This window comes from Halichondria panicea, chromosome 16, assembly GCF_963675165.1.
Source record: "Halichondria panicea chromosome 16, odHalPani1.1, whole genome shotgun sequence".
NCBI classification, from domain to species: domain Eukaryota; kingdom Metazoa; phylum Porifera; class Demospongiae; order Suberitida; family Halichondriidae; genus Halichondria; species Halichondria panicea.
Genome location: NC_087392.1, coordinates 4,750,408 through 4,764,213, shown reverse-complemented (window position 1 = coordinate 4,764,213; position 13,806 = coordinate 4,750,408). Strand labels below are relative to the sequence as shown.

The following is a 13,806-nucleotide window of genomic DNA, read 5'->3' as shown; positions in this document are numbered from 1 at the left end:
TGAAGTGTGATCAACCTAAATGGGATAATGTATGTTGTCAGCTTGCACGAAACTAGCTGTTGTGTGTTTTAATTGTACCTAGCTGTACATGACCATTTATGCTTCGATGTGTGCTATATGTGACAGGGCCTAGGAAAACAACCCTTATGGAGCAAACTAATAATGTTCAGTACACTACAAAGTAAAATATTAGAGCTATTTTAGGATTTTGGTTTTCTTTCATAAGAAGTAACTTCAACATCTCCTCTAACTTAAAAAAAAATTTTTTTATCCGAAAATTTTTTGTATAGCCGTTACAAGGCAGCCATTGAATTTTTTCATGCTGTTCTTGCATGCGGATAGAACTTGGAACATTAGTTTCTCAAAACGGTAGGTCAATACTGTCCCCCTTTCACCCGAAAATATTTTGGGGTAGGAAGGTGCAAAGTGAGTGATATTGTAATCAATTTGAAGCTTAAGCACTGTTTTATTTAATTAAGCAATAAAATACAATTAATTAGTTTGCTCCATAAGGGTTGTTTTGCTAGGCCCTGTCACATATATCTATCGATAATAGGCTAATGGGGGATTTATGGATCCTAGGAGACGTTTACAATTGGTTGCCTATAATTAGAAGTGCATGTAATGTGTGGTATAGAACAAGGGTATACAATTCAACTTCCTGTAGGAAAGATTCCTCTCTCCTGTGTATATGACAATGTGTAGTGTTGATGGCATGATTTGCAGCAGCTGTGTATACTGTGTTATAACCTCCCACTCAGCCACAACGTAACGTTGGCTACCAGACGCTGTAATGTGAGTAATTATACTCCTGTGTACACATACAGGGTAACCATAAAATAATGCAGCACCGGATAATTATAATGACATATGGGCAGATGATATTAATTTGTTGGCACTCTGGCCGGTATTTCGTGACGACACAAAAATGTTAAGCTACTTATTAAAACCTGTATGTCATCTGTTTATCAACAAGCTTTTACTAATTTTGGTTGAAGACCTCTAGCTATAACTAAATAATGTTGTTTATGACGTCAGGAGTGCATCCTGATGAGTCAACGTATATATAGCTGTTTTCATTCATTCATGGAATTCTTAAAATGATCTCCTTTATTGGATGTTTACCCTGCAGAGTGGTGGAATCACTGGAATGTCAGCTAATTACATCACAACCACAGTGTTGTGTACTTTGTGGTTTGGACAATTGAGTGGTTGGAATGTGGTCAGAGGGAGAGACCAAGATGGACCTCCTAAATGACAGCTGCTTTCTAGCTGGTCTATGTCATGTACAAAGTTGAGGCTAGATACAACCATAATGATGTATAGTTAAGACTGCTAGTGACACTTCTCCATTATCAGAAAATGATTACCGGGTATTACGCCTGTACACCAGCATAACTATTGAGGTTTGTTGTAATACATTGCATACAACAGAAATAGTGCTTGTGAGTCTGTCTGATGTTTTTATGGGCAGTTGCAGTAAGGTACAAGTATATCCAGTGTGTAGGACAACTGGCTGGCATCCAAATACCAGACATTAGAAATAATGCTTTGTTCCTATGGATGCTGTGGTATGTGACCTTATATGGAAGAAAATATTGTGTTGGAGTAATTGCGCATGCGTGACTCAAGGGCAGCAAATTAATATATAAGGTAGCAACAGGGCTCTGCAAGCACTTACATTTCTCTAACTTCTCTGTGCTTTACACTGCAACTACTACTTCAACTTACCCACAAGCATAATGGCTAATAGACCACAAGGATTTGGAATGACTGCTGAAGTAGCAGCCAAGGTAAAGTTGTCTAATTTGTCTTGTTTCTCAATCTACAACTACTCCCTTATGTATCATATAGATTGCAGGGAAGTATGATGCTAGTTTGGATGCACAAGCAAGAGATTGGATCAATCAAGTTACTGAACCAGAAGAGGAACTGGCAATAGATGGCAATCCAGATACCCTTCACGAAGGGCTCAAGGACGGCGTGCTCCTCTGCAAACTAATCAATGTAATCTGTCCAGGATCTGTAAACAAGGTTAACACAAGCAAAATGGCATTCAAGCAGGTATGTGTGATTTATGTCCTCACATCGGACACACTGTAATTAATTCAATTGTTAGATGGAGAACATCGGAAAATTTTTGGATGCTTGCGAAACATATGGAGTAAACAAGCTGGATTTGTTTCAAACTGTCAGTTTGTACGAAGCAACTAATATGCCTCAGGTGAGAATATTTAGCTGCTTTATGGTCAATGATTAGTAATGTTTGTTTCACCTTAAATTTAATAGGTAATCGATGGGATCCATGCTCTTGGTAGAAAGGCTGGCAGTAAGGGATTTTCACCCTCCATTGGAGCAAAGGAGTCGCAACAAAACAAGAGGGAATTTACTGATGAGCAGTTGCAGGCTGGCAAGGGTGTCATTGGTCTCCAGATGGGCTCGAACAAGGGAGCTAGTCAAGCAGGCATGGACTATGGTAAACCTCGCCAGATTGCCGAGCAATGACCCCCACTATCTGGAGTATGAACAATCGTCCAATCATTAAATTTTTTTTGAGCTGATATAACAGTTTTTGATACCTAGCACATTTCAATTCATGTGTGATATTAACAATGTAAAAATACTAACAGTCAAAAATGTACTCTTCCTGCGCATGGCGCATTTGTGGCACAAAAGCGGAAGTGCTATAATAATTATCCTTGTAAAAATTGCGTGCATTGGGCAAGTGAGTTCCAGTTTTATAAAGCTAGACACCGACTTTTAATAGCTCTCACACAATGTCTGATCGACCTAGAGGCTATGGAATGACAGCTGAAGTATCTGATAAAGTAAGCAGACAGTGTTTACATTCTTAGTAGCTGAATAATTGGCAATTAATTAATTACACCAAGGCTTCACCTTTCCTCATAGATACAGGGCAAATATAGCCCGGAACTAGAGAGAGAAGCTAGAGAGTGGATGGGTGATGTGATTGGAGAAACTGTTGAAGGCCCAATCCAAGATTCCTGCAAAGATGGCCGCATCCTCTGCAAGCTGATTAACGTGCTTCAACCTGGATCTGTGAAAAAAATCAACGAAAGCAAGATGGCCTTCAAGCAGGTACGTACGATTGTGCTGTATTTCAACAGTGTATTATGTAGTTGGTTACGTTGTCCTTATTTCTTATAGATGGAGAACATCGGGAATTTCCTCGATGCTTGCGTTACTTATGGCGTACCTAAAACAGACCTGTTCCAGACTGTGGACTTGTTCGAGGCTCAAAATATACCCCAGGTAAGCATGTGGAAAAGTGTAATTCTATGGTTTCCTTGGTGGATACAGGTGCTGAGACACACGATTAGAGTTTATTAGCAGCTTGTATGTTGGCCCTTAGTAATCTGTGGTGGGTTGTAATCAAGTGAACTTTTTTGGGAATTGTGTAGCGTGTTCATAACATGGCTACCTGTTGTTACAACCCAAGAGAGCATTGAGATAAGAGTGCACTGAAAGCAGTGTTGTACACAGTCTGCTAGGTTTTGTGGGTACGTAAGGTTATCCTGTTGACACAGTTAGGTCATTATTGTAGACTACTGGCTGATTGATGTTGTTGACATAACCAGTCCACATTAAATTTTAGCCCATTGGGAATAGCATTTCGTAATTGCATTGTCCTATTCTCTGACTGGTTTTGATGTTGTGTTACGTGTTTCCTATGCAGGTGGTCAATGGTATCCATGCTGTTGGTAGAAAAGCTGGCAAGAAGGGATTTAATGGACCTACCATTGGACCAAAGGAGGCAGCTGCAAACAAAAGAGACTTCACTGATGAACAGTTGAAGGCAGGGCAGAATGTCATTGGTCTCCAGATGGGCTCAAACAAGGGAGCTAGTCAAACAGGCATGAGCTATGGCGCACCTCGCCAGATCCATGACCCTACTGCTTAAAGTGACTGCTATAGAGAGGATCGAACTAAATCATTAATTATAGACTGTTTTGCAACTTGTTTTGCAATTAAAAATTTTAGCAATTGTTTTTCATCACCAGTGCAGTGAGTGGACGTATGTCCATATTGTGTTTATTAATTTATCGATCATTACCTATAGCAATAATTGTCTGGCAAAGGATCATCATAATAACAACATGTTTATTACCTGCGTATGGCAAAGGGTCATGAAAATAACAAAACGATGAAAGAAGCTGCATGAATACGAATGGTATAAAATTGCACACATCACTGATTGTTAATAAGAGAGTATCCATTAGCTGTGTTCCTTGTTTGGTTGTTCCCAGATCTCACAGAGATATAAGAGTACTCCAAGGGCGAGGGCGGGGGTTGTGATGGCAACGGTTTGGTGGTTGTATGTTGCAGTCTGTTGTAGTTGTCACCTGTTGGAACACCCACTGTTGCATAAGCTCCATCTTCATAAACTGCACCTCCATTACCGTGGCCCTCTGGAGAGAAGATATTCTTTTATCATACAGTGTACAGACGATGAATAAAATAAGTGTCCAACTGTTCATAATTATTATAAACTTATACAGTATTTGTCTGTACACAACAATATCACTAAGTTAATACAGTGGAGCCCCTCCTAAAGGCCACTCTTACATAAAGGCCAGGCACCCAGGTCCCAAATGAACAGTTAGTCTCGGTATGTACGAATTAAAACAACTCCTCAACAAAGGCCCACGCAGGGCCCTGGCTGAAACATTGTTCCCCAAAGGTGTCCACAAAGGCTAAGAGCTAAGGGTTCCACTGTACACTTTGCACTGGCAGTGAGCATAAAGTAAACATGCACACCCTAAGCCCCTCACCTTCGCTGCTCTCAGTGTACAGTGGATTGCTGAAGTCTCTCTCTGCATTCTGTGGACTAGTGGCAGTATCGCAGTAGGTTGGATTATGGAAGGCAGGATGAGGCGTGCCTTCAGGGGACTCTGGTATATTGAGCATAGAGGGTTCACAGTAGTTACCAGCCTGGAGTTTATCTGCATCACAAGCAGCGAAAAAAATCATGAATACAATTACACCTGTTTAAGATATTAAACTTACATGGGTTTTTGTTTCGTTTTCTTATCAGTAACAATAGCACAACAAGGATTAGTATCAGCAAGGCAAGCAGGACTAGTACTCCGGTGATGCTTCCCCCCACTGTTCCACCAATAGAGCCAGCTGTAGGAGATATGGGGGGAGGAAGGAGGGTATTCAAATTGATGGAACGTACAAAGAACAGAGTATCAGAATACGGGACAATACTGTCTACAAGAGATTAAATACTATGGAGGAGGTAGGTAGCATTTCTGAGGGATTATAATTATTGCACTAGCTGCAAAGACCAGTATTTTTGTGAACCACCTCCACTAGGCCACCAGCCAACCAGTAGCCTTTAATGTGCACACAGCTTATCGATTACCTAGCTTAAGTAATAAATAATTTTGGAAGTCCCACCCATTGTGTGAGGCTTGAATGAATTCCAATGCAACACAAAGTTACTTTTGTTCACACATGTATGCTAAGTACATACCTTGTTGACTTGTAACAGGATTATTGCTCAAAGGGACTTCACATTCTCGGCCAGTAAACCCAGTGTTGCACACACAGATGTAGTCATCAACGGCATCCTGGACGGGTACACAAGGACAAGAATTATGTCATCAGTATCAAAGTGAAATGTGTAAGAGCTATATGTACCCTAAGTTGGGTAGACCAACAGTGGCTGTAATAAGAAGTGACCTGGTCCAAACCAGAGGAGGTACGACATGGGCAGTGCAGCTCAGGCCAATAATTATCCGCTCACGCATCGCCCACGTTGTATGTTTTTGCTGAGAGTAATCAGAGGCTAATTTCTTGAGCTGCACCGCGCCTGTCGTACCTCCTCTGATCCAAACACATGCTATGGACTTGAGGCCGTATTATAGAGTGACCACAATAGAGACAGGCGTCACTGTACAATTTTTTTAAGGATATGTACGCATGTACGGTACTAATCTAGTAAGGAGCAAACTATAGGCAAACTATATAACTTCACCTTATCATTTAGTGAGAGAGATTAGAAGCCAATACACTACACACATAATTATATAACAGCAGCTATTATGGTAATAAAAGAGGTGCTCAATAAAGTACCCACCACACATGTTCCGTTGACAGAGCAGGATGTTGGTGTGCAGTCATCCACATCACCGCAGTTGTGTCCGCTGAGTCCAGGGGGACAGGTGCAGGTGTAACTGTCCTCCCTGTTAGTACACGTCCCCTCGTTAAGGCAGGGAGAGGAACGACACATGTTCATATCCAGCTGACAGTCACGACCCTGCATGTGATAGTGAGCATTATATAAGGCCCACCACATGACATAGATGTTCTATTACCAGATCTAATAATTATGAGAGTTTTACAGTATAAGTTATTATATGTTATTATATGAAGCTTCGTATGGTATTCAAAAATGTGTTGCTTAAAAAAGGCATCAATTATTTGAGGCACTAGAATATAAGTTTTGCATGAGGCAGCACCTTGTAGTCTTGGGAACAGGTACAGTTATAGTCAGCTATGAGGTCAGTACAGTTGCCCCCCTCCCCACACGGTTGTGGGAGGCACTCGTCCACCTCCAGCTCACACTCATTACCATAGTAACCCGGCACACACTCACAAGTGTAGTCAGTGGTGTTTACAACCTAGTAAGAGGTGCATGTACATTTAATTTTAATTTTTAAATTAATAGATGCATGCATAATATTGAGTAAATAGTGACGATGCAACTCACTGTTGTACAGTTTGCTCCGTTGAGACATGGCTTGTCAAAGCACCCACCCACCCTGTCCTCACACTCATCCCCTCCCCAGCCGAGCGCACACACACACGTGTACTCGTTGATACCCTCCTGAGTGATAAAGTGTCAAACAAACTTTATATCCAGTTTGAAAGGGAATACAGCTCATGACAAAATTGGGTGTTTTAGTGAAGGGAAATCTCATAGCAAAAGTATGCGGTTGTTGATCTACTTTTAGTGTGTACATACTAACATTACCCACTCACCTGACATGTGGCGTTGTTCTTACATGGTTGTGACAAGCATTCCTCAATGTCCACCTCACAGCGCTCCCCCGTCCACCCTGGAGCACAGCTACATACAGGCTCCACTACCGATGATGTAGGGAAACTCTGTATCTGTTGATAGTACACAAATATACGTTGGTACTAAGGTTGTCAAGGAAGCACTGAACAGTGTGCAGTACATTTAATTCATATTTTCTTGGGCACATTCTGATTCTGTAAACTTATAATATCCATAGCAATGCAACGACTACAGTCAGTTAGTACGGCATTCAATTCTCATATATTCCACCTAGCATGGGAAAAATATTTACAGTACAACACATTTTACTTTCTGAACATGCCTAGGAAACCACTACACTAGAGCAAACAAGTAATCATAATATTTATAGTCGTCCATAGCAATGCATGCAGTGACTAGCTGGTGTACACCATTCACTTGTCATCAGGTGAGACTGTGTACTTACCTGACAGGTGCCTCCATTTTCACAGGGATTTACAAGACATTGGATGTTTATTTCACAGCGCTCTCCTTCGAAACCTTCCACGCAGTCGCAAAAAAATCTATTTGTTTCATTCTGTAAGAGAACAAATCAAGTAACTAGAAATTGCATTCGTTTTGAACTTGTGGCTTAAGTGTACTATGCATACACATAGTGATTGAGAATGTACCTCCACTGGTTGGTGGTGGTTGGTACTAACCACTTCTAGACAAGAATAGCCATAATTAGGCAAAAAATAATCTCTCTTAGGCCTAGTTGTAGTAAACAAGGCAAATGTGCGTGGAGATTAAGGATTGATAATAGCTACCACTTTGATACAGGTACAATCATTGTAAGTAAATGCAATACAGTGGGTTACTTACCTTACACGTTCCCCTATGTATGCACGGATCAGGAGAGCAGTAATCGATGGACCCTTGACAACGATCACCAGTGAAACCAGTCACACATGAGCACACAAAACCAGTGGCTTCATTCTACAGTGAAACGCATGAGAGGGGGAGGGAATTGAACTAATTAATTCTGACTAACCTCACAAGAGCCACCATTCTCACAAGGGCTGCTATCACACGGCTTTATTTCAGTTTGACAACCACTCCCAGTCCAACCAGGAGAACAGGTACACAAATACTCATACCCATCTTCCTGTACATGCATGCATTTACAAGAATTAAACACTTCTTATTATTGTTGAAATAAACAACTGGGCCAGTGATTCAACAAGGGTTCCCTGAAACTCAATTACCAAATTTTGAAATTGGATCAACGATCTAAAATTATGGCTGTTCAACTACACTCCTCTCCCTCCCCCCTCCGTGAAATAAACACCCTAGAATTAGTTTTATCGAGGAGATAATTATGGGCGGTACCTCCTGTATAGGAGGATGGGTCTAATAATAATAAACTCACAGTACAGTTTCCATTGTTGCAAGGATTGGGGTCACAGACACTAAACGCAGTGTCACACATCGCTCCAGTGTATCCAGGATCACAGTCACAGTAGACGGTATTGTTGAGTTGGTCCTGTAGTAATATAGAATACATACCTCACACTGATTGGCCAGTTTTTAATGAAACAACTCACATGACATGAGCCGTTCACACACGGGCTACTTCTGCACGCATTGGTGGTTGTTTGACATGTATCTCCAAAGAATCCATCAGTGCAATTGCAATCGAACCCGTTAAAATCACTCTGTAATGGTATAGAGTTTATAGTCTCATGTATTGAGGCTGCAGTAGTGTTGGCTTACTGTACATGTGCCATTGTTCAGACACGGGTTGGAGAGACAGTAGTCGATCGTGCTATTACAGAACTGGCCAGTGTAGCCACGCTCACACACACACCTGAAACCATTCACCTCGTCCTGCATATAATTATAGAATGGAAAGACTTGATTGGAACGTTGTAGCTCTTAAGGAGATCTTCACACACCAAAGATCTATGACTAGTCTCAAAGCAATCAATTTCGACCAAAACAAAAGCGCTATGGATTAACATAATTATTATGTGCTGAAATGAATCTCATAGCGCTTACTACAATCAAGTCAAATAAATTTCATTACACAGCTAAAGCAGGTCATACATAACCTAACAATTATAAATTATTGCCAAGAATGTGAGAGATACATTCACGGGGACATATACCACACCCACCTGACATGTACCGTTGTTCCCACAGTCTGTATTCCCGGCACACTCGTCAATATCCAGCTGGCAGTTGTCTCCACTGTAACCAGGGGAACAGGTACAAGAGTACCCTCCCACCATGTCCTATATACACACACACACGCATGGTTAATTTGCTTGTCAATATAATCAATGCAGATCATTTTTTGAGATAGCAACCTTATAATTATTATTATAACATTGAAGCCAATTTGCACTGATACTTCACCATTATTATTTTACAACCTGATCAATACAGCTTCTACATGTACAGTGAAGCCTGTCTATTATGGTCACCCTATAAGCAGGCCATCCTCTATAATACAGCCAGGTTATAATGGCCCCCAAAGTCTTCATAGCATGTGTTTGGACCTGTGTTAGCAGGCCACACTCTATAATACAGCCAGGTTAATGGGCCCTAAAGTCTCCATAGCATGTGTTTGGGCCTGTGTTAGCAGGCCACTCTCTATAATACAGCCAGGTTAATGGGCCCCAAAGTCTTCATAGCATGTGTTTGGACCTGTGTTAGCAGGCCACCCTCTATAATACAGCCAGGTTAATGGGCCCTAAAGTCTCCATAGCATGTGTTTGGACCTGTGTTAGCAGGCCACCCTCTATAATACAGCCAGGTTAATGGGCCCCAAAGTCTTCATAGCATGTGTTTGGACCTGTGTTAGCAGGCCACCTCTTTATTACAACCGCTTAATAGTCTGCCCAGGAATGAACATACCACAGAACTCACATTGCATGTTCCATCATTGAGACAAGGAGTAGCACCTGAGCACTCATCGATATCCTCGTCACAAGTATCTCCCTCATAGCCCCTAGGGCAATGACAGGTGTAGCCTCCAGCACCATTGTTAGTACAGGTGGCCTTGTGAGCACAAGGTTGTTGCCTCTCACAGGGAATAACATCTGGCAAAATGTTTGTTATACCAAGTAATGGTCCTTTTTTGTTTTAATAATAGTGCTTAGTCAACTCCAAAGAAACTCAATCCATATGGTGCTACATGTGTATAATGTACTGTACCCATCAATTTGATAGTAAACCTAAAGAGATTTGATGGACTTGGCTACCATTATGTAGCTGTATAAAGATATTGTTACCCACTCACCTACTTCACAGTGTCTGCCTGCAAACCCATCTTTACAGATACACTCTCCAGGGATGTTACAGAACCCTCCAACTTCAGCTGAGGAAGAGGGCACAAATACACAACACTTGACCTATACTGATACATAATCTCTCTATTATTCCATGATATTTTTATAGCCGGGAATTTTCGGTGGTGCAAATTTACGTATGAACCACCGAGTTTAAATATTTGTGCAGCTCAGAATGGTGAGGTAAAACCATTGCGCAGTATTTTCGAATGATATAATTATACATGTATGCTACGAAAATACGAAAATATCCACCCTAACTCACAGCATTGTTGTGCTGGGTCACACAGAGAGCAGTTGTCTCCATGCCAACCATCGTTGCATCTACGTACATATAAATCAATATACCAAATAATTTATTTGTGACCTTCAAATAAAGCTATTAATGACAAATCTTGATACTAACATACACGCATTTTCCTGGTTTCTTGCATGAGGCCCTCAGGGGATTGCACCCATCAGGGCACACAGCTGGAGTGTGGAGAAAGAATATATGTACCTCAGAAATACTGAATTGAGCCAGCACTATCACACGATCACATGAGTTTACTTAACGAGTCCTAAAATAAACATACTGCTAATAAGCTACTGTACTTGTCATATGGTGGTCACCATTCAGTGGTTGTAATAAAAAGGTGGCCTGCTAACACAAGTCCAAACCACATTGTTATGGAGACCATTAACCTGGCTGTATTATAGAGGGTGGCCTGCTTATAGGGTGACCATAATAGACAGGCGTCACTGTATTTATACACTACCACCGTACACACACTCTATCACGATAAATCAACATGCTTCCATAACAACGTAATTGGGTCTACAATACAATCCAGTGTACACACCTATTGTGCATGTGTGACTAGTCCATCCAGGCAGACATATTCTGTTTCCATTATTCCTATCGCAAGTATAATGTCCTCCAACATTGTCAGTATCCACACAATATTGAGAACAGTGAGAGCCATAGAAATGTGGATCACAGTGCACTCTAAACGTTAGCTCGATTCGACTGTTTCCATAGTCCCCAGTATAAGTTTGGTATGGGGTAAATGAGCTACTAGTAGACAGTGTTCTGTCAATGTAGATATCGTCTACGTGGTCATCTTCAAAAGGATCATTATCGATAACTTGCACAAATAGTTGGATAGCACCCTACATGGCAGAGAATATGAATTGTTATAAGACCAAATAGGAGTGAACAAAATATTTGTGGAAGGTGGTTTTCCTGTTCTCAGTTTACTATAAAGGCACGGCTATTGATAACTTGATGTCTATTGATAACTTGATCACTCGACGTGATTAGAAGTAACAGGGAAATGGAAATTGAATCTGTGTAGTGTCAAAAGTTCAATAGGAGTTGCGTACTCTTCCTAAGGTAGTGTCAAGAGTAAATAAGAGTATATCTACTCTTGGTAGTGTATACATTATAAGACAATTAATGTAGCCTCCTTCGCAGCCTCTCCTTTTTCTGTTCTTTGTCACAGAAGAGAAATATTGGAGGAACAAAGAAAGAAAGAAGGAAGCAACTAAGAAAAAGGAGAGCCTGCCTTGCTAAGTCGCGTGATCCCTTACTGACGTAGACAAATTTTAACGAGCGTGGGCGAGAGAAAACCTCAATAACTGTCCTCCCACACAGTACTTGGAGCGCATTTACCAGGAACATAATCTGTTATGAACAGTACAGTACAGTACAGTAGAGTCAGCCTTTGTGAGACCTTTAGTCAGTAGAGGAAGTATGAAAGACTATAGTAGAGTAGACTATACTGCTGTAATAATTATATCTACTAATCAAGTGGGTCTGTTCTGAACTCAGGAAAAAAAACTGAGCTAAATTTAGATATTTAGTTTCTTTAGTCTTTACTAGGTAAGCCCTTATCTACGATGTTGATTCTGGCTTACTATCTACGATGCTAATAGCTTTTATTTAGAGTTTGCAATGCGTAGGCATGCTGTAGCTTTTTGCTCTGTCAGGCTCCGCCCAGCTAGTGATTGCCCACGTTCATTTTCACTCGTCTACCACTCGTCTACCGTCACGCAACTTAGCAAGGCAGGCTCTCCTTTTTCTTAGTCTCTTCCTTCTTTCTTTCTTTGTTCCTCCAATTAGTCCCGTATTTTATCTTATTGAACTATGACAAAGAACAGAAAAAGGAGAGGCTGCAAAGGAGGCTACAATTAATGTAGAACAAGTGGAATGGGAAGACACACCACACGGTTTTTCAGTCCCCAGTTGGCTTAATTAGGATGTTTGTATAAAACTTCTGATCTACTATAATATCACTCAACGTAATCATAGATAGAGTAATTAAAAGAGGGATTGGAAACAGAAGTACCCTCGAAGTACCATCCGTGTATCTCCGCGATTTTAATCGAGGCTTACTTTTAGCTAACACGAGGGCTAACATGTTTTGCTGTCTGTAAAAAGTCCACGAGCAGTTCTGCTGTTAAACATAAACTTTCATCTCATACTTGAGGCCATTTGGGACACAGCACACTATGGACTACTACATAGACTTCATTGTAAAACATCACGTGAATCACTTTCGTTTCCAATCCCTCTCTACTCTATCTATGATATGATGAAGTGAAATACATAATGTGTGCATTGCACATATTAAGAACACTAGAAAGGGATCTCAGCCTTACACAAACTATAGCCTCATGGTCTTACGAAATCACAAGTTTCACTGCATATGAAGGACCCCTAACTGAACTGAACACATCCCTTCTACACTCTCACTCACTGGCCACACTGCTCCAGCGAACGTCATGGGATTGGGTATACCACGGTGACGAGAAATCCAATTACGGAAAGTGAAACTGTCATCCCCCACCGTCCAAGTGAAATAGCTCCCCAGTGGGCAGTTCCCCGTGTCTCCATTGTGATGAGTCCCTGAATATTGGAGGCAAAATCTGAACCGGTTGTCACAGTGACAGTGTGCACACCACCACGGGTCACAGTTTCTGGTTCGGTACAATTCACAGCAGTGACCAGAGCTCTCTTTATGCTGGTAGTTTCGATAGTTTCGAGCACCAATCTCCAGTAGGTAGCTACCATACACCACCTGCAGTTAGAGGGGAAAATCTCTAGATAAGCTGACCAGGTACAAAACAGATTTCATTGCTAACTGTTTTGTAATTGTAGTAATGAAATCATTATTTCTACAAAATTGGCACATGTTTTTAGTCTAAATAAGCTAGCTAGTGAATAGTTAGACTCACCTTAGAAAGGCAAAGGATGGTGACGAGTAACACTGTGATTTTAAGATCCATTGCTGTGCGCACTGTTGTTATGCACGCCTGGCTGCTCTCACAACAGATATCTTTGCTTGGAAACTGTGTCGGTGTGCATTTATACTGGAATTCCCAGAGCTACATGTAGAGGGAGGTGGGGCTGCTCACTCACAATTATGACTTGTGACAGAACCCCCCCCCCCCCCCCCA

The 13,806-nt window shown here is 41.2% G+C and overlaps 3 protein-coding genes across 3 annotated transcripts; 2 read left to right on the top strand and 1 right to left on the bottom strand.

Moving 5' to 3' along the window:
- The first annotated feature begins 1,631 nt into the window (after positions 1–1,631).
- LOC135349698 (transgelin-3-like) lies at positions 1,632–2,623 on the top strand. The gene is made up of 4 exons (XM_064548274.1): positions 1,632–1,793; positions 1,855–2,064; positions 2,120–2,224; positions 2,290–2,623. Exons 1-4 carry the CDS (start codon positions 1,743–1,745, stop codon positions 2,503–2,505), a joined length of 582 nt encoding a protein of 193 aa, XP_064404344.1. The 5' UTR covers positions 1,632–1,742; the 3' UTR covers positions 2,506–2,623.
- Positions 2,624–2,666: 43 nt separating this feature from the next.
- LOC135349700 (muscle-specific protein 20-like) lies at positions 2,667–4,087 on the top strand. The gene is made up of 4 exons (XM_064548277.1): positions 2,667–2,828; positions 2,911–3,099; positions 3,169–3,273; positions 3,698–4,087. The coding sequence occupies exons 1-4, from the start codon at positions 2,778–2,780 to the stop codon at positions 3,920–3,922; spliced, it is 570 nt and encodes a 189-aa protein (XP_064404347.1). The 5' UTR covers positions 2,667–2,777; the 3' UTR covers positions 3,923–4,087.
- Positions 4,088–4,102: 15 nt separating this feature from the next.
- LOC135349690 (fibropellin-1-like) lies at positions 4,103–13,743 on the bottom strand. The gene is made up of 22 exons (XM_064548262.1): positions 13,585–13,743; positions 13,107–13,427; positions 11,208–11,517; positions 10,776–10,836; positions 10,631–10,689; positions 10,317–10,394; positions 9,944–10,116; positions 9,190–9,306; positions 8,786–8,899; positions 8,617–8,727; positions 8,442–8,555; positions 8,064–8,177; positions 7,895–8,008; positions 7,497–7,607; positions 7,012–7,143; positions 6,740–6,856; positions 6,489–6,650; positions 6,107–6,286; positions 5,501–5,597; positions 5,029–5,148; positions 4,794–4,964; positions 4,103–4,430 (listed from the first exon to the last, which is right to left on the bottom strand). Exons 1-22 carry the CDS (start codon positions 13,633–13,635, stop codon positions 4,210–4,212), a joined length of 3,048 nt encoding a protein of 1,015 aa, XP_064404332.1. The 5' UTR covers positions 13,636–13,743; the 3' UTR covers positions 4,103–4,209.
- Between the last annotated feature and the right edge of the window lie 63 nt (positions 13,744–13,806).